Source organism: Peromyscus californicus, unplaced genomic scaffold (genome assembly GCF_007827085.1).
Source record: "Peromyscus californicus insignis strain IS unplaced genomic scaffold, ASM782708v3 Scaffold_8__1_contigs__length_139910024, whole genome shotgun sequence".
In the NCBI taxonomy this organism is placed as follows: Eukaryota; Metazoa; Chordata; class Mammalia; order Rodentia; family Cricetidae; genus Peromyscus; species Peromyscus californicus.
This window is the reverse complement of record NW_026294606.1, coordinates 42,134,966-42,154,343: the sequence shown is the minus strand read 5'-3', so window position 1 is coordinate 42,154,343 and position 19,378 is coordinate 42,134,966. Positions and strand designations below refer to the sequence as shown.

Here is a 19,378-nt window from a genome sequence, read left to right as displayed (position 1 = left end):
CACAGCAGCTGCAGTGTGGGGCTGTGTTACACAGGACGTGGAACAGACTAGGCAGGGTCACCCCTACCTAGCTGACAAGATGACTCTCAGCATGGAGAAACGATAAAGCACGAGGTGTTGTCTGACAGGCTGAGGACCAATGCCACCTTCTCACTTCACCATCATTCTGGAGTCTCTGAATCATCAGGACCAGCAGCCAGTTAGGGAGAGTTGGGGCTGGAAGCCTCTAATCAAATGGGATCACTGATAGTTCTTGCCAAGTTAGCAATGCCTTGCTTTTGTGTGGACAGAAGGGAAAGTGAGGCCATGGCTCCTGCCGTAGCGTCCTGGACTACCTAGAGTAAGCCTGGACCGGAAACTAAGCAGAATCTCTTAGGGAGAGGCAACAAAAGGTCCTTTGAAAAGTAAACCGTGTCCCAACTCTCTGGAAAGAATATTTCTTTTTTTATGGCATTCTGTCTAAACATGGGAGTCACTGACAAGTAGAAACACAAACTCAGGCTTGCTGACTGGAGCCACTGAGTTATCCTTTACATCTTGACTCTCAAAAAAAATAGTTATTGTTTGTAGCCCACTCAAGATTCATTTTCATTGTTGAGTGATTTTTCTGCATGAGAAAAGGCCCTGTTGACTGACTGCCAGATGAGATGATGCTAATGAAATGCTTCGGTATGTGCAGCAGAGGGAAGATTTCTCATCTCTGTCCTCAACCCTAGCCCCCCAGCCCAGGCATCTGGAATGGAGCAGATGGCCATCATGAATTACTGAATATTATATTAGCTGACATGGTTTGCATTGCAGGCTGTAGTACTTCAGCTCTGAACATCCTTTCAACAAGATTGATCAGTCTTTACTAGATTTCCTGCCTACATGACACACATCTCTCTCATGGGGAGAGACATTTTGATAAATAACCTCTCATTAAAATGCAGAGTTAAAGATTTATTAATGAATTCTTGATGTAAACAAATGCACCACTGAGTGATCTTTGATCATTTCCAACCTTGAATGTGAGTAAAGTTATTAAAAATCTAATAATGTCTAACATCCATGTGGGACATTTTTTATTGTCCAGAATGATTTCTACAACTGTCATTCATTATCTCCCGTGCTGCAGGCAATTCACTGGGTATCTCTAACCTCTCCAGTTCCAAACCTCCAAGTGGAGATTCCTTTTTAAGTGTTTTTATTGGCATATATTAATTATACATAATAATTGTTTCATTATGACATTTTGAACATGCATGTAATATATTTCAATCATATTCACCTCCTGCTACCATCTCTTGTCCTCTTCTCACACCCATTAATACTCTTCCACTTCCCAGCTAGCCCCCCTTGACTTTCATGTCTCTGTGTCTATGCAGGGCGCAGTGAGTTTCATCAGGGTTATTTACAGGGTGCTTGTGTGGGAATTTGTTTACAGGAACATATGCACCTTACCAACGGCTACACCACTGAAGAAAATTGTCTCCTCCACCAACCATCTTCCACATCTAAGTATTAAGTCCTTTGCTTGGAATTCCTATCAACAATGAGAGAAATTTCCTGTTTCATAATTCCTCTACCATTTTTTAAAAGCAAGTGTGAATATCCAGTTTTGCCAGCTTCCTCTTGTCCATCTGAAGTTATTGAGCACCCAAGCAGGGAAGACACATGGACATAAAAAAGGAGAGTGGAGGCAGAGGATGGTATTCTGGGACCTTTCTGGATGAATGCCTCATATAACACTTAATGGCTATATAGTACCATGTCTACTTCTGAAAGGGCCAGAATTTGTATCTCCTTTTCAGGGACTATTATAATATCTTGACTTGTGGCCAAGTTAAGAAATTTTAAACTTGAAATCCTAGCATTTATCATAGTAGGTAGAATGATCATTCACTTCAGATCCATCTCTGGGGGTAACCTCCCATCTTAGAAATCATGGCAGCATATTACCCTGGAAATATGTCCCTAGTGCTTATAACTTGCTATTGGAGAAAGAGCCCAGAATTTATAAGCACGTTCTTATCTCAGTTCAGACACAGATCACAGGATTGTAAAATAGCAAGGACTGGAAAACCATTCGTTGGCATCATCCGCCGGCTCATCGTCATCATGTGTAAAGCACACCCTATATTCTTCCACATAAGTGTTCTCTCTCCTAGTGCAAGCACTTCTCATCATCACTCATACCTAAAGGACTATTTTCTCAAGTTCCCTGAGGAAGATACGGTATAAATGCAGCCCATTATCCCCCAGGTCTCCTTTCATCAGAAATAAAAAGCCAGTAGAGGCATTTATTAAATTTGCAGTCTGGAGTCCTGTGAAAACTGCCCTAGTTTCCACACTGTATTAGAGCTGACTGCCACACCACACGTGTCCTCCTTTTTCATCACACTGAAATTCACAATTTCATATCCTTGTGACAGAGGAAATCATAGCTGAGCATCCCTGTCACTTGAAGGTAGGCACAAGACCTATTTGCTCTCCACTCTGACAGCCTGGGTCCAGCCCTGAAAGGTGATGATTCTGTCGTTTGCCTTTTGCTGACTCATCCTCCAACTGCTTATGAACCAAGCAGAAGTAAAAAATTTGCCTCCAAGACATGTCAACTTGAGCATGTGACATCCTTTTCCTTTCTACCCCACCTCCCCAGTGTGTCTTGACTGATAAGACCATTTTCACATTGACATTTTAACATACCTCCTGCTGCCCTTGGCTTCCAAGACAGCCCAGCTGTAGTAAACTCAGGCTCTCATTCCCTCCTCTGTACATCTGCAAAAGCAGCCAGTGACCTCATGGTGCTGATCAGAATGCAAATTTCTATTTTAAATATCTGCTAGTTTTGCTATTCATCACAGCAAGAGCTACCACATGCCCTATAAATCTTTCTCCACTGCTACTGTGGCTCTTTGAAAAGATGTCCGTGAGTGGAATTTTTCTGACTTACAGATAAAGAAAATATAGTATGCACCAAATCCCAACAGATGTTCCATGATCATTCAAGAAGCTTAATTCAGTTCTTCCAAAACACAAATAGAAGGTCCTGGGGAGACGGCTGTGTTGGTAAAGTGCCTGCCACACAAGCATGAGGAGCTGAGTTCAGATCCCTAGCACCCACATAGAAATAGAGTACAATGGCACATGTCTGTAATCCCACCACTGAGCAGATCCCTGAAGCTTTTTTGCCGGACAAATTGATGAGCTCCAGGTTCAGTGAGAAATCTTGTCTCAAAAACTAATGTATCAAGCAACTGAGGAAAAAGCTCACCATCTACCTCTAGCGTGCACACACACACACACACACACACACACACACACACACACACACACGTCTGCACGCCTATGCATTCACACACATACGAACATGTGGATGTCCATCCATAAACACACACAAGAACAAACGGTAAAAACGAATCTGCCATGTTGTCTTTGATTGTGCTTCCTTCTTGAGGAAAAAATAAATGCCATGTCTGCTGTTGCCTTTCTCCTGAAAACATAGAATTTTCTCTTAAAACTACCACAAAGAATCATTCCATCTGGTAATAGTCAAGGTACAAATAAAACCTGGAGTCTTGCCTGTGAGTTACCCACCCTTAAATTTTTAGTCCTGATGGCTACTTCTGCGTGGTAACCAGTACCTTTGAAAGCACAATAATTGTGTGAGAAAAAAATGTTTTCCCTGTGTATTGTATATTTGGTAACTCTGTGTCATGTTTTTTTAAAATATTAACTATTATCTCATATGGAAAACCAGCTATTCTGAAGGCTGGATTCTGCCAGTGTAGTCTACTATGATGCAGAGTTGAGATAGTTTGGAAGCATAGATACGCTTCCCAACAGGGAGGAATAGATTATTATTATTGATAGTATTTAGAATTGTCTGAGTATGGTGGTAATGGGAAGAAGCCCCTGGCTGGGTAGCACCTCAATGCTAAAGCCCCTGTCCTATGTAGAGGGTCACTGGGCTCCAGTACCCTCCCTGCCACACCTCAAGAAGAAACAGCCCCTTCCTCCCTACAACACATCCATGTTTCATGGCAAAACTTAGCAAGTAAGTATCCCCCTCCCTTTGCTGTATAGTCCACTGCTGTGTTTCCCTTTCATAATTCCCACAAGGGTAGGATTGCGTAGCCTCCAAAGAGAATAAGAGGAAATGACCATTTCTTTTCATTTTGAAAATGCTCACCAATTCTGCTGATTGAATTTTATGTCTGTTCTGTGAAGAGATACATCATAATCTCCCCATTCCTCTGAGGGCCACAGATTTTAGTTTGGCAGTTACTGATGCACATAAAATTCAAATTAGAGTGAAAATATTTTAGAACAACTTTAATCCATGGAGTCAAAGGTGAATCACACTGGAAGAAACTCCTGCATAAGCGACTCTGACCTCTTTAATGCAGGAATCCTAACGATGGCTCCCTCAAGGAGCTCTAGCTTGACTAAACCATTTTTAACAAACTCACATTTACCTTCCACTGTGAAATGTCCTCACCTCCCAATCACTGCAATACTTTAACAGATTTTCTTCTGACCACTGAAGGCACAAATTTTGTTGTTTTTGTTTTCACTGGAAACACATATGATTTATTATACATGAATTACTCATTAATAACACTTATTAAAAAGGAGATATGAAGGACTCGTATGTCAGCTGTTGACATTATTTTCAGAGCTGGTTTACAAACTGCACTAAAATTAGTCTCATTAGTTTTAGTTACATGGTGTCATTCTGTGTCAAATATTTTCACTAGTATATACCAATTGTACGTAGTAGTGGGTGGAGGAGTGCATCTTGGCTGAACTTGTCACTCAATCTTCTCTGCAAATATGGAGAGTCAAAAGGTCCTTTGTGAGGCTTCCTTCCCCAGAACACAAGAGAAGCCATGGAGATCTGGGTCAAGTCTGCAACTCACTATGTATCTGCTTAATACCAAAGGCCTCTGACTTGTAACTTTCCTTATCCATCTCTTGTAATGCTGTATTTGAGGTCTTGATTGAGATCAGTTATCAGCCTGGTCTTATGAACACTACCTAGGGATTTCTGACCATCTATTAGTCATCTTGGGCTACTATATTAAAGTACCATAGCCTGAGTGGCCCAGAAACAACAGAGTTTTATTTATCCAGTCCTAGATAAATCCAACATCATGGTGCTTACATAGTTGGGTTTTGGTGACAGCCAGAGGGTTTTAGACTGTCACATGGCAAAGCTTTCTGGGACCCCTTTTATTAAGGCACTAATTCCATTCATGAGGGCTTTACTTCATGATCTAGCTAGGTACCAAAGGCTCCATTTGTTATCACCATCAGTTACAGCAGTGTTAGTCTCCTAGTGTATGAACTTGAGAAAGACCCCAACATCAGTCCATCCACCATCCTGTTGGGAATTGTCTTTATTCTTTCTTCTGTAAACATCTGCACAGCAGAAAGTGAACTGGATCTAAAGGAAGTCACAGCAACATGAGTAAAGTGAAAGGTACATAGGGAATGGGAGCAGTGTCACCTCTGAGGTCTCAAAGACTAGAGGCTGATGTCTGTCCTAAGTGAAATCCCTGTCCCACCCCATCCTTGTCAATTTCTATGTTAGAGACCACCATGGGAGTGAAAGACAAGAGAAGATGGGTACCATAGAAATATAAAGAGCACCCAAGGGTACATAGGGGTGACCTCAGCTCTGCATTTACAGAAACTCCTCAAATTCCTGGCTCTTCATTGCAAGTAACTTGTTGGATATTCAGACTGGAGGTGGGTTTGATAGACAATTAACATAAAGCTAGAAAATTGAAAAGCAAGTCCCAGGAAAGGAGAGAAAACTGGCTCATCTTCTACTGGACAAGAGGAAAGTGAAGAGCCTGAAGCGTGCCTGAATGAATTGCACAGCAGATGAGCAGGCAGAGGGAGGCATGGGCTTGAGCATCCCTGAGCAGGCAGAGCCAGTCCTGTGGTTGGGAAGGGGACCTGGAGCCCACAGGAGCCTCAGCATGACACGCAAAGGAATTTAGAGCAGTTGGAATTGAACCTAAAACAGAAAGCCTGATTCCAAGGTTGTGCCCCCCAAAAATGGCAGAACAGGCAACTAGAAATGTCGAGAGGGCATCTTCCTGGAGCCACTCCTTTCACAGGATACTGCGGCCAAATGGAGGAAGCAAACGGTTGAGGGGGGCAATCTTGTTTAGAAGAACCACCTGGGCTTTCTTCATAAGAGTGAGTGTGGCTTCCTTATCAGCGAAGCTCTTAGCTTTCCATTAAAAGGACAAATCCACACCAGTCCTGGGGGGTGGGAGGGAGAAGAACCCTCCTCTATCTGCATAAAGCAATTTGAGGTTCTGGATGGGGAACACTCCATGACACAATGGCACAGCAGATGACTCATTTAGAGTCTTACAATAAGTGCAAACACTGCTTACCACTAGCAGCTTCTAACAACTACCAATACAACCCAGGAGAGCACTATAAAAGAGTCAGAGGAGCTGGGCGTGCTGGTACACGCCTATAACACTAGTGTTCTGGATGTAGGGGCAGGAGGGCCAGGAGTTCGAGGCCGTCCTTGGAGACCTAGCAAGAATGAGACCAACCCAAGCTATATAAGACCCTGCCTCTAAAACAAAGAAAAAAGAAAAAGAGCCACCTAGTATCACACTGCTCAGGAATAAGCTAAGGGGAACATCAGCATGACACTTCCCCCCTGAACTCTGACAGGGGGAACATTATTTGCCACCTCAGAGACAAGGAGGGTTGGACAGTAGGAGAGGCTGGCATCTCCGCAGTAATTACAAAAGCAACAGAGCATTGATTCAGTCTCATGCCAGGGACTTCACCAGACAGTGTCTCCATCCTTCCCCGGGGAAGGAGAAGGAAAGGACACAGTCCTCTGGCCTTGAGGTTGGGAGACCTGGAGAAAGGACTGAAAAGCACAACTGGAATCGTAGCTACACTGCAGGTTTCGATGAATTCCAGGAAAGTGAGGTGTTCTGCCAGGAGCAGAAGTCTCAGATGGTTCTCTCTGAAAGCTCTCTAGGGACTGCAATTTCTGTGAGAAATTCTTATTGGCTTTGTGATATTACAACATAGAATTAATTGCACTGCTGCCTTAGAGGAACTGACATGCATAGTCTCTTATCCCTGTTGAAGGACAGTTTTATTACTTTTCATCACTTTGGGGCTCATAATATTTTCTCTGTAGCCATGCTCTCTCTAAATGCAGTGTTGAGATAATTTTATGCAATTATATTTCTGACACGCAGTATGATTGTTCGAGGTGATTGCTTGACATACGTAGGCAGTGTCTGCAAATGGCAGCACGTGAAAAGAGATATTAGCAAAATGTCATCTTCACTTCTGCAGAAAGGCCTGTCCCACCACGTGAGGAAAAGATCAGATGGACCTAAACTGCTGCTGCACATTTTAACATTTTAGCGCTCACTTCATTTCCCCTGCCCTCCCTGCCACACAAGCCACATTCACCCAGCACTTTCCCACATGCTCTTTCTAAGTTAGAAAAAAAAAAATCACACAATGGGTAGATCATTGTTATTCAGAAAACTCCCAGCCCAAGGCAACAGCTCAGGGAAGCCATGATGAGATAAAATAAGAGCTAGGGGCCTGAAAAGATGGCTCAGTGATTAAGAGCGCTGGTTGTTCTTCCAGAAGACCAGGATTCAATTCCCAGCACCCACATGGCAACTCAGCACCATTTGCAACCCAGGGATCTGATGCCCTCTTCTAGTCTCCATGGGCACCAAGTACACAGACAGCAGATTGATAGGCATGCAGACAAATTATACACAGAATATACACAGAAGAATTTAAAAAAAGAGCAGGGGAGACTGGATGATGTCACATGAGCTCCTTGTCCTTGGCATCCTGAGACTTAACTGTAACCCTCCAATTGTGTGTTCTTTAGTCATAGAGGAGTGGCAGAGAAGAGGCGGCCAGCCGTGGCAGCTTATTGAACCCGTGGATGGATTCCACCCCAATGAGGTAAGCGTTGCCACATGGTGGTTGCTGAGGCTATCTGCTTGGTTTTCTAGAATATACACATTCGTGTGCTGGTTTTTATCCTAGTTTATCCCAGAAGGATTTTTAGATAGTGTGCACACATAGGTAACACAGAACATCCAGTAAAATAATGTGAAAAATCAGAGAGAAAGCGAAATAAGGTACAAAATTTACCAGGATCTCTGATGTGGTTTCTACAGTTCATAAAATATGTGGAGGGCAATCCTGAGGAACTGTCCCAGGAGACCTACAAAACCTGCTCAGGGTTCTCTAGTGGCCAATGAGAAAAGAGGCATCAGCCATGCTTTCCATAAAAAGAAAAGTAATGCCTAGAAAAAAAATAATGCAGGATATGATCAAAATACATTCTACACATGTATGAAATTCTCAAAAAAATGAAATGTATTATACTTAAAATAGTAATAACTGCAAGGATTCCTGAAAGTGAGGTGTGTGAAAAAAGGCTCTCTCTAGAAAGAACAATGCTTTAGCAATGTCCAGCCGTAAGAGCCGTTCCTCGACTCGGAGTCCAAGCAGCGCCAGGAAGGGAGGGGCTGTGCTCTGGCTCCTGCAGGACTCATGGGAGCTGAGGGCTGGGACTAGTGAAGTTTGTCCCCACTCCCCTCCCATTGTCCTGCCTTCAGCCACAGAAGCTCTACTTTTATCCATCCCACGCACTTGACTTGCTTGTGACATTTCTATTTTAAAAAGAGAAGAAAGCATGGGGGAGTTCTTGTGACATCTGAAAGTCCTGAAAGCTGGTTCCCCACAGGGTGGGATGGCCATTTGCCTCAGGCAGTCCTCTGTCACCATAGGCACTCTGACCCAGCTTTGGTCAGCAAGGTATGGCAATGGTAAGGCCCCACCCCCTGGCTGAGTGCAGGAAGGGCCAGATATCCCCTTGAGAACTTGAAAGAAATTCATCATCCCCAGCCCTGGGCTCAGCAGTTGTCCACGGGCATGGTGAAAACTTACCTCAAAAGGAAAGAAAAAAGAAAGGCCCGCCTAATGCATGAAGAGCAATGAAGACCTCGATGCATGGTAACCTTGAAAGAGAAGAATAAATATCCACCTCCCTGTTTAAAATAACCAGTTTTTTAAAAATCTTAGTAATGCACTCAGAATACTGAACTTCTGTATGTTCAATAAATGAGTTGTTCAGAGAATTGTTGGCCAGAAACTGGTAATTTGGATCTGGTGCCACAAGAATGGTGCCTTTGTTTGTTTATTTGTTTGTTTGTTTGTTTGTTTGTTTGGAATCATGTGAAGCTTCACCCTCTTTTTTAGAAGAGGTGCTCCTTGTGTTCCCTAGGCTTCCGGGTCAAACGTTCCTTCCGGTCACAGCTGCCTATCTAGTTAGAACTAAAGACAAGTGGGACACTTCCTCCCACTGAGGTAGGAGTTCTTGAGCTCCTCTTGGCACAGCAGCATTCTGGTTCTATAGAGGATGGGGATATGAAAAGGTGGTCAGCTACGTTGTCATCTAAGACCAAACACAAAGAAGATGCTTAACGCTCAAAGAGAGCTTTATTTTGTCCCTCAGAGCATACTTGTTTGCTGTATCAAATATCAGCCTGCCCATGTCTGACTCTTAAAATAATTTTAGAGTGCCAAGTCTACCAAATTGAGAGACTATCCTGGTCTGCATATGCTTTACATACAATTGGTTATTGAACTCAGAGTCCTAACGCTGATATGTCCCATAGTCTTAATGTGATTCCTATAGGGTTTGTTCCACATGCATGAGTGAGTGATAAGTGAGTGAACATGGCATAGCCATGTCTAAAGTGGGCAGCAGTGGGATGCCATGCTCAAACCCACATATCTATCATACATATTGAGCTGAAAAGTCCAAATTGGCAACTTGCCTCTAATAGTATGTGTTGAGTGCCTACCCAACTGTCAGAACTCAAAAATGAATAGGAAGCCACTTTTGTGGTTTAAGATTATAGCATACAGCAGGGGAGAGATGAGGAAATGATTAAACACAATGTGGTACCTGTCTCTAAGTGTGCAAGCAAGAATGATGTCATGGGGGATGAGATGGGAAGATGGCAGAAGATGATGGTAGGAAAGGATGTCTGCAGGATGCAACAGCATAACTAAGACCACGGATAACAAAGGGAATGAAGAGGCGGGAAGAGCTGCAGAAGTGTTCTGAGCACAGGAAGCAGCACAAGCAAAGATCTGAAGATGAGAGAAAGCTAAGAGTGCTGGAGGGGGTCCACATACTTAAGCGCAGCTTGGACAGAGAGATGTGAGTGAGATGGAGAGGAAAGAAGAGGAGATTCGAAGCAGATCCCAGGAAGCTGCATGGGTTTCTTCTTTTTACATGAGGAATGAGGCCAATGGATGTTTCCAAGCCAGAAATCAGACTTATATTCCTAAAAGATAACCATAATAGGACTGGGCTGTAGCTCGGCAGTACAGAGCCTTTCAGGAATGGTTGAAGTCCTGGATTTGATGCCCTCACCATATGTCTATCTATACCTACGTCAATATCTACAACTGTATCTGCAGTGTCAATATGGACAATTCTTAGGTGAAGGTAACTGGAAAAAATAGAAAGAAATGAAGTCAACCCAAGGCCCTGATTCATGGCCTATGGGCACAACATAGCTCAGCCTTGTGAAACATCCGCTTGAGTCTCTAAAGTTACAGTATCTGAAGAGTTGCTTAAAACATCACTGGGCCCAAAGTCAGACAAGAGGAAATGGAGGTCTTGAAAGAGCCACAGGCATTCACCAGATCCAGTTACCCTCAGGTCCTCCTCAGCCATGTGTCAACATCTTTGGTGCTTCTAGCCTTGGCAGCCTCATCCACACCACAGTCCCTGCAAAACAATGTCCTTCCCTATCACCATCCAGCAATTACTCAAAGCCTCCTCTTCAGATTCACAGGCAACATCTGACTCTACAGAGCAGTCATGTTAAAGAAGTAGAAGGCCTGTGAACACATGAGCAGGATGCAGGAATGCAATTGTTTTTGTCTGAAGACAAATACATTGTCTCTATTCAACTGAGGAAAAAAAAACTTCATGTTACAAGCAAGGGAGTTTCCATGAATCAAGCCCTTCACTCCTCTTCAACCCTGAACCTGTCCACTGCCAGAGACACACAACACAGAGCCAATGGGTGTATTTAAGAGCTGAACAGTCTCCAGATCTCCGTTGGCTTCAACTTTGTAAGCTCACAAGACACAAAAGCCCTGGGAAGGCTTATGGTCCCACATGACAACTATTGCAGACTGAGAGGTGCAGAAGGAAACCGTGGGCCTGTGAACCAACTTCCCAAGCAGTCACCTCAGGCTGGTCTCGTGGGCAAACCAGCAAATGCCGTGTGTCTAATTCGCTGTTTGCACTGACTAACAAACACTACAGAGAGCCTGGAGCTGAACCTAAATTCCTTCTTAAATGTAAGTGCTTAAGTATATCTTACACAGCTGCTATGTTTTTAGTTTTAAAGTCAGTTTTGTCCACACATGACCAGGTCCGAGAGAGTGTGTTTTGGGGCAGGTGAGGAGGGCTGGGGAAGAGAGCAATGTCCTCCTGCAGCAGAGGGCACCCGGCCACAGTCTTCTCTGCAGGACTCTGAGGAGCACTCTGACTGCGGAGAAAACACTAGCGGGGCAGATTTTCAGCATTGGTCTGGTAAAGTCTGCATTAAATTTAGCAGCAGTTCAACTTCAAAGGCATCAAGCCATTTTAAGCTTTCAATGAAATCTGTCTAGTCTCGCTCTGAATTGTATTTGCTCTTTTTAAAATATTATAGAAAAGTATTTTTTTTTTTGCTTAGTATTTTCTTCTATGGTTGTTTCACTAGAAGGTTCTTGGTTTTATAGCAAAAAAAAAAGTAGAAAACAAAAAGCAACAACAATAATAGGCTACGGAGAGGAAGGGCGGGAGGCGTCCAGATACTCTCCAGCCAGGGCCGCTGCTGGTATTCTGCCCTCCTGGTGTTTCTTAGTCCACTTTGGGAGGAGGGCTACACACAGATGTATTTGCTTGAGAGGTGGGCATCTCCTGAGGAGGACTCCTGTCAGTAGCCATACAGTTGGCCCAGGAAGCATGGCTTAGTTTGAAGCTTGTTGTCTGAGGGAGGAGACATTTGCAAGCTCTAGGTAGCACTGGCCAGCAATTCACCTCCCCCATAGCACTGCCCTCCTCACCCCAGTGTGTGATCAGGGCTTGCGAGTAAAAACTGAAAGAAACTCTGCCAGAATCTTACATAAAACAATGGAGAGTTAAGTCCTTGTTTTGTGGACTCTTCTACGACAAATTTAAGGTAGAACAAAGAATTTTCAGTGGATCTGGAGATATTATGGTTTTAGCAACATTTGGGCTTCTGGATGACAGAAGCATTGGTCACACCTGACAGAGCAGTACAGCTCCTTCAGACATGCTTTCCTTTGGAGAATGAGCCAGATACATAGATACATACATACATAGAGCTGTATACATGCAGCAGTGCCCGCTGAGCGGATGACTAGCCTCTGTACAGCCAAAGACCTTTCAATAACACAGAGGCAAAGAGTCAGAGAAATGGTGTCCTTACTGCTCATAACTTCAGTCTAACCCTATAGTTGCCTAAAAAGCATGAAATTTTTGTGGAATCTTCCATTCTTACTACTTTACTTGAATCCTTATGGCTGAAATGGGTTATTTACTGAGCTGATAATGAAATCCAATCAAAGCCACCACTATCAGCCTTCAAAAACTACACATTCAGTATATATGCACAACAAGCTTCAGAAGCAGTGGTTCTCAACTATAGCATATATCGGGATTTTTCTGGGGCAGAATGGGAAGCTGTAACACCGTGTGTCTCCTGTTATTTCCATGGTTCATCCTGTGGGTTGTTTGTACATAAGCCCAGAGAAGGTGTTCTTTCAGAAGACACACTCAGTGATGGAGACTGTCTTTGAAAGATACACTCTTAGGACTTCTGTCCTAAAGCCTTTTCCTTCATAACAAATGCATGAGGAGTTGCTAGCTGTAAAAGGAAATGACAGCATCATATGCATGCTGCTCTGTGAGGTCTAATGTTCATCGTCTAAATCCTATGAAGAGGTAAGCTCCAGTTCAAAAGTTCGTTCTGGGAGGGGGGCGCGGGGAGGAAAGCAAGATTCCCTTGCAAACCTTTAAACTAATTGTATTTTCTGTTTTTAACATCAGACTGAGAAAGCATAGAAGAAGGTAAAGTGAGTTCTTAATCAGAGCGATTTCATTCGAGATCCCCAGTATCTCCTAGGGTCAATATAGATTTTTCCCAATCCTCATAATTCCCAGCAGTGATCACCAAGTACTTGGCACAACTCCAGATCATCAAGCAATTAAATCAAACATCGTTTTTACAGCAGGAAGCTGACTTGAATTCAGAAACCACTTCTGGCTTCACTGTGCTATGAACCGCAGGTGTTTATATGCATGTTACGACTTACACAGGAAATGCTCTCCACAGGCCCATGTTTGTAGAGAGTTTGTCCTTGGGCCGCAGTGCTGTTTGTGGAGGCTGTGCAACCTTCTGGACTGTCCCTAGCTAGCAGGAAAATGTCACTTAGGAATAGGTCACATTGACGGTTACATCTGTCTCTGTTTCCTGATCCACCGAGATTTGACCCACTAAGATGTACACAGGTCATGCCACAAGCCCCCACCGACACAGATGAAGCGGCGCCAGCAGCTGCACTTGCCATAATGGACTGAAATCCACTAAAATATGGGCAACACGAAGCCTTGGGGCCTTAACTCGCTTCTCTCAGGTGTTTGGTCACAACAGCGACAAAAGTAACTACAACATTTGAGCAAGGAAGTGGCTCTGAAAAGTTTAAAAAAAAAAAAAACATGGGAGACCTACTGTTAACCCAGAGATCCCAGGTCACCGCCCCACTCTGTCACCTTCTATTGGCTATTTCATTCCATGCATGTGTTCAATGTGGCAGTGAGTGAGTCAACAGCCTAGGTACTCTCCTGCACTGGGGTGTGTGTGTTGACATGAGGAGACTCTCTCAAACACTAGGAAAATATGTATTCAAGTTTCCATCTAGTCCGGCGATGGTGGCTGACACCTTTAATCCTAGCACTCGGAAGGCAGAGGCAGGCGGATCTCTGTGAGTTTGAGGCCAGCCTGAACTACAGATCGAGTTCCAGGACAGCCATGGTTACACAGAAAAACCGTGTTTCAAAAAAAGTTTCCATTTGTAAGATAAACGCAGTCTGATGGAGTACATTGGGTAAAGACATTGGGTAAAGACAGCAATGTAAAACTCTATTTACAATGAGATAAACCAACATGGAAATGTGGAAATGGAGAGCCAAGTAAGTATATGGGAATAACACAGCTCTGTGCCTCTGACATACTCTTGGGACTGTTTACCAAAAAGAGTTCACTTTATAGGTTGTGCTTACACTTTAGGATAAAACATATTTTAAAATACTGTTAAGTATAGATGAATACACTAGTGTGTGTGTGTGTGTGTGTGTGTGTGTGTGTGTGTGTGTGTGTGTGTGTTGTGTTGTGTGTGCTCTAAAAAGACCTATACCCAGTGTTAGGAAAGGATGCCTCCATTCTAATTACAGATCATTTTTTATTCTGTTTTTCTGTTTGTTAAATTTTCTGTCCTAGAATGTCTAGATACTGGCTTAATATTTTGAACTATGAATAGAAACAAACACAGGACTCACACTGTGCTTGAGAAACAACTGGCTTTTCGGAATAAAGAGAGTGAAAGACAACTATGTGTCTCCCGGTGTGGTGCATCATGGGAGTGGCAACAGACAATGGGTAGAGAAGAAGCCTGCAGAGAACACTCAATGAAGAGAATCAAATGAATGATGAATGAATGAGTATAGTAGATCGTTCCCTCACTGTAACACATTGGCATACCAGTTTCACTGTAGACACAGCATTTCAGCACTATACACTCATGAATACATTCATCTCTGTTAGAGTGGCAGTCAATTCATTACTTTCAAACCTGTCACCACAAGCTCGAATCTGAGCTCTTTTATTTCCATTTTCCTTTTCCCGTTTCGTGCCTTCACCCCTATCTCTTCCCTTATTAACATTAGGGAAATAAATGCCCACAAAGGCCTTGTTAACCTCATAGTCATTAAAAAGACCACTTAGGTGTGTCAAGTTGAAACTCTAAAAAGCATGCCAGGAGTTTTCCACAGACCTGGAAGCAGCATCCTTTATTGAAGAATGTCAGGAAAAGTAGCCAGAAGGCCAGTCCTCTGTCTTCAAAGACAGGTTGTGCCTTGTGTAAGAGATAGTTTCCCCCAGCCTGATAGTCATCCCGAGCCTTGCTCCTGCTTTTAAGTACAAAGAAGAATGTGTGTGGTATGTGGGTGAATGTGTGGTGTGTGGACAGATGATGTGTGGGCTGTGTGCATACAGTGTATGCACATGTTTTATGTAGTATGATGTATGGATACTATCAAAATCACATACTTATGGGAACATAAACTAGTGTAGCCACTGAGGAAATCAATATGGAGGCTCTTCACAGAACTGAAACCACCCTGTGATCCAGCTGTAGCACTCTCAGAGTACACCTGAAGGCTTCTAAGTCAGCACACCGCAGAGACACTTGCACATTCGTGTTTCCTGCTGAGTCGTTCACAATGGCCAGTGTATGGAGGCCGCCTAGATGCCACACAAGAACAGATGGAGAAAATGCAATGTGGTACTCAATGGAGTTTTGTTCAACCATAAAGGAGAATAAAATCACATCATCTGCAGAAAAGTGGGTGTGACTGGAGACCATTGTGTTAAGGGAGATATGTGTGAAAGACACGAGGAAAAAATATTACTTTTTCTCTCATTTGCATCTAAATATATATGTACATGATGAAAATAGAATAGGGGCTGCATGGGAGAGGATAAAGCCTAATGGGGGGACAAAAGAAGATCAGGAAAGGAAAAAAAAGACAAACATCATGTGTTCTCATTCATATGCAGACCCCAGATTTAAGGGTTGTGTGATGCGTGTGTGCGTGTGTGTGTGTGTGTGTGTGTGTGTGTGTGTGTGTGTGTGTGTGTGTTCAAACAGAAGGGTGTCTGTTTGTGGAGAAGGGAGTGTGAGTGATATGATGAATATGTGAAGTACAATGATATGAGAATGTCATAAGGAACCCCAGTACATATGCTTACTAAAAAGTCAATAAGAAACAAAATGATCACATGCCTAATTGGACGTATGGCTGGGGGTGGGCACATGATACAGTGTTTGTTTGGCATGCACAAGTTGGTATTGAGTTTGAGCCCCAATACCTGAAAGTAAAAGTCTAATTGGATGGAATTTTTTTAGGTCCACTTCAGAAGGCTCTGAAATACATACAAATTCTGGGGCTGATTAATGCAATGGCTCAGTCTGTTCTGCTTTTTTCTAACAATTACTAAAGTGTTACACACAGCATAGACCCAGAAAGAGCTTTTGATCATTGGCTCTGCCTACATATTGTGCAATTTGGCCCGCAGAGTTCCGGAAAGCTGCCCAGTGTCACACAGCACTCTCAACTGGCATAGTGAACTATCCTTGAGGACAGTGCCCCTCCTGTTCCAGAGTGTGTCCCCTCTCAGACCCTCAACAATCACATTTCTCTTAATTTCAGCATTAAAAATTACTGTTGAGATAGAGCCGTTTGGCACTGAGGATCAGCCAGGCCCATTTGCTAAATGTATCATCTGCTGAGGAAAAGCCTCCTCATCCAGGGCACATGGAGATGGGCAGAGGACTGGACAACCAAGACGACCCTGCTACCACTCAGGGCAAAGCGAATCTAGCATAAAGCTGCAGAAGCCAAGAAAGCGGCATTTGGCGGAAGAGCCAGTGTTTGGCCTGCTGTGCCGGACATGAGCCGTCTCTTGTTCCAGCCAAGCAATCCACATTCCATGTCTTTTCCAGGATCCAAACCCCAGCGATCTACCTGCCCACTCTCATCTTCTGGATGCCAGGAGCTCCCTGACTGCACCGTTTTCTTCCCATGTGCTAAGTGCCATCTGTACACACCGTGGCCTCTGCCATATGCACAGCTTCCCTGAGAAACATCCAGAAGCTTTGAAAGCTAAGCTTCTCCCAAGAGGGCCTGTCCTTTCCTATCCAGGCAGAGTTGGTATTTCCTCCCCTTCTGGTTTGCAGTTTTCCCTCACAGCCCTCCAGGTGTGGAGTCATTCCACATATCTGGCTCCTGGGCTGCTAGGTCAGGAGTTCCTCCAGCGGAGGCTTCCTCTATTTATCAGCATCCAGGCCTTAGGCCACCAAAGGAATAGTTGCTAACTGTCTACTGGAGTGCAGGAGTGGGTTTTTGAGAATATATACTTGTTCTATATTTCCAAGTCACAAATTCAGGAACTTAAAACTGTGTGTGTGTGCGTGTGTGTGTGTGTGTGTGTGTGTGTGTGTGTGTGTGTGTGTGTGTGTGTTACTTTGCAGTTTTTGATGATCATAGCTTAATTCGGTCCTGTTTTTAAGGTGTCACGAAACTAAAATCAAGTGTGTTACCCAGGATCTGGGGTCATCCAGTGGCAAAACTGGGGAAAACAGCATCACACTCACCTGGGTTGATAGATTCAGCATTGGACTGAGGACCCAGCTTCTTCTGGACCTTAGCTGGAGGCTAACATCAGCTCACAGCTTCTTACATCATCAGCCCCATCCACAGCAAGATCAAGTTCTATATAAGGAAACACAGTCACTGAAGTGACTGCCACTCATCATCACCATATTGCTAAGGACAAAGTGATAGGCCCCACCCACCTCAAGGGAAGAGATCAAATACACAGGGATGGAAGCTGGGAACGCAAGAATGGTCCTCAGATCTTCCCATCATAGACGATGCTGAGTTTTGAACATGAAATATCCCCCAGACTCTAGTGTTAAACTCTAGGTTCCCCAACTCATGGTGTGATTATGAGAGGTGAAGTAAACTTCAGGAGACAGAACCTGGCTGAAGCAAGGGAGTCCCTGACAGTGGGCTTTTAAGGAAGAGCTTGTCACTGGCCCCTGCCAGTCTCCTCTTGGCTTCCTGGCTGTCGTAAGGTGAACAGCTTCCCTCTACCATACTCTTGTTTCATGATATGTCTACAGGCCACAGGCAAAAGAAATCCTTCCTCTTTTAAAGTGTTTCTCTCAGATAATATTAACAGTGATAAAAGATTTAAGACAAACAGAGAGAGAGAGAGAGCGAGAGAGAGAGAGAGAGAGCGCGCTAAATCTTGACAGTCAGTTTCATTGTTGTTTGTCAAGGTTTCATGTATACTGGGTTGGCCTCAAACACACAAGCCCAAGGATGAGCTTGAACTTCTGATCCTCCTGCTTCTACCTCTTAAGTGGTGGGATTAGGCACGTGTCCCAGTGCTCTGTTATAAGGCACTTGGAGTAAACCTTGGGCTTCTGTGTGCAAGGCAAGCACTCAGCCAACTGAGCCACATCCCAAGCCTGCTGGTCAGTTCCTCACTGTTGAGTCTCTCTTCTCCCTCCCGCTCTCTTGCAGGTGGCCTCACTGCTGCTGGCAGATCGTGTCTGGAAGAAGATACAGCTCCAGTGGCCTCATGTCCTGGGAAAGGAGAATCCATTCAATTCTCAGATTGAAGAAGTGTTTGGAGACCAAGGAGGACACTGAGTGTCTCCAGAAGGAGCACCACTGCAGACCAGAAAAGTGGATAAACCCTCCTATCCACCCACTCTAGGGTTTGCTGTGCCACAGGCCCAGAGGACCCTCTTCAGTACCCTTTCTGTAGACCACTTTTCTTTCAATTGGAGACAGACCTGAATGGCTGCCTCTGCTCAACACTGAAATACTCTTTAAGAAAGTGCTTTGGGTTGTTTCTAGGTTCTGGCTATTATAAATAAAGCTGCTATGAACATAGTTGAGCAAGTGTCCAGGTGGTATAATTGAACATTCTTTGGGTACATTCCCTAGGGTGTTATAACTGCGTCTTGAGGTAGATTGATTCCCAATTTTCTGATAAACTACCATATTGATTTCCAAAGTGACTTTACAAATTTGCATTCCATACAGCAATGGAGGAGTGTTCCCCTTGCTCCACATCCTTTCCTGCATAAGCTGTCATTTGTATTGTTGACCTTAGCCATTCTGACAGGTGTAAGATGCAATCTCGGAGTCATTTTGATTTGGATTTCCCTGATGGCTAAGGATGTTGAACATTTTTTAAGTGTTCCTCTGCCATTTGAGATTCTTCTGCTGAGAATTCTCTGTTTAGGTGTGTATCCCATTTTTTAATTGGATTATTTATTTGTTTTTTTAATTTTTATTTTTATTTTGCAATACAATTCAGTTCTACATATCAGCCACAGATTCCCTTGTTCTTCCCTCTCCGGCCCCCCTCACCCCTCCCCTTCCCCCCAGCCCACCCCCCATTCCCAC

General features: G+C 43.8%; 1 protein-coding gene across 2 annotated transcripts in view; it reads left to right on the top strand.

Moving 5' to 3' along the window:
• Aoah (acyloxyacyl hydrolase) overlaps positions 1–18,864 on the top strand; it is a 239,786-nt gene extending 220,922 nt beyond the window's left edge. For both annotated transcript variants that reach the window (XM_052729193.1, XM_052729192.1), the window contains exons 20-21: positions 7,895–7,971; positions 18,485–18,864. In XM_052729193.1, coding sequence (XP_052585153.1) covers positions 7,895–7,971; positions 18,485–18,613 — 206 coding nt within the window. In that variant the 3' untranslated portion in view covers positions 18,614–18,864. The remainder of the gene's footprint in view (positions 1–7,894; positions 7,972–18,484) is intronic.
• Positions 18,865–19,378: the final 514 nt, after the last annotated feature.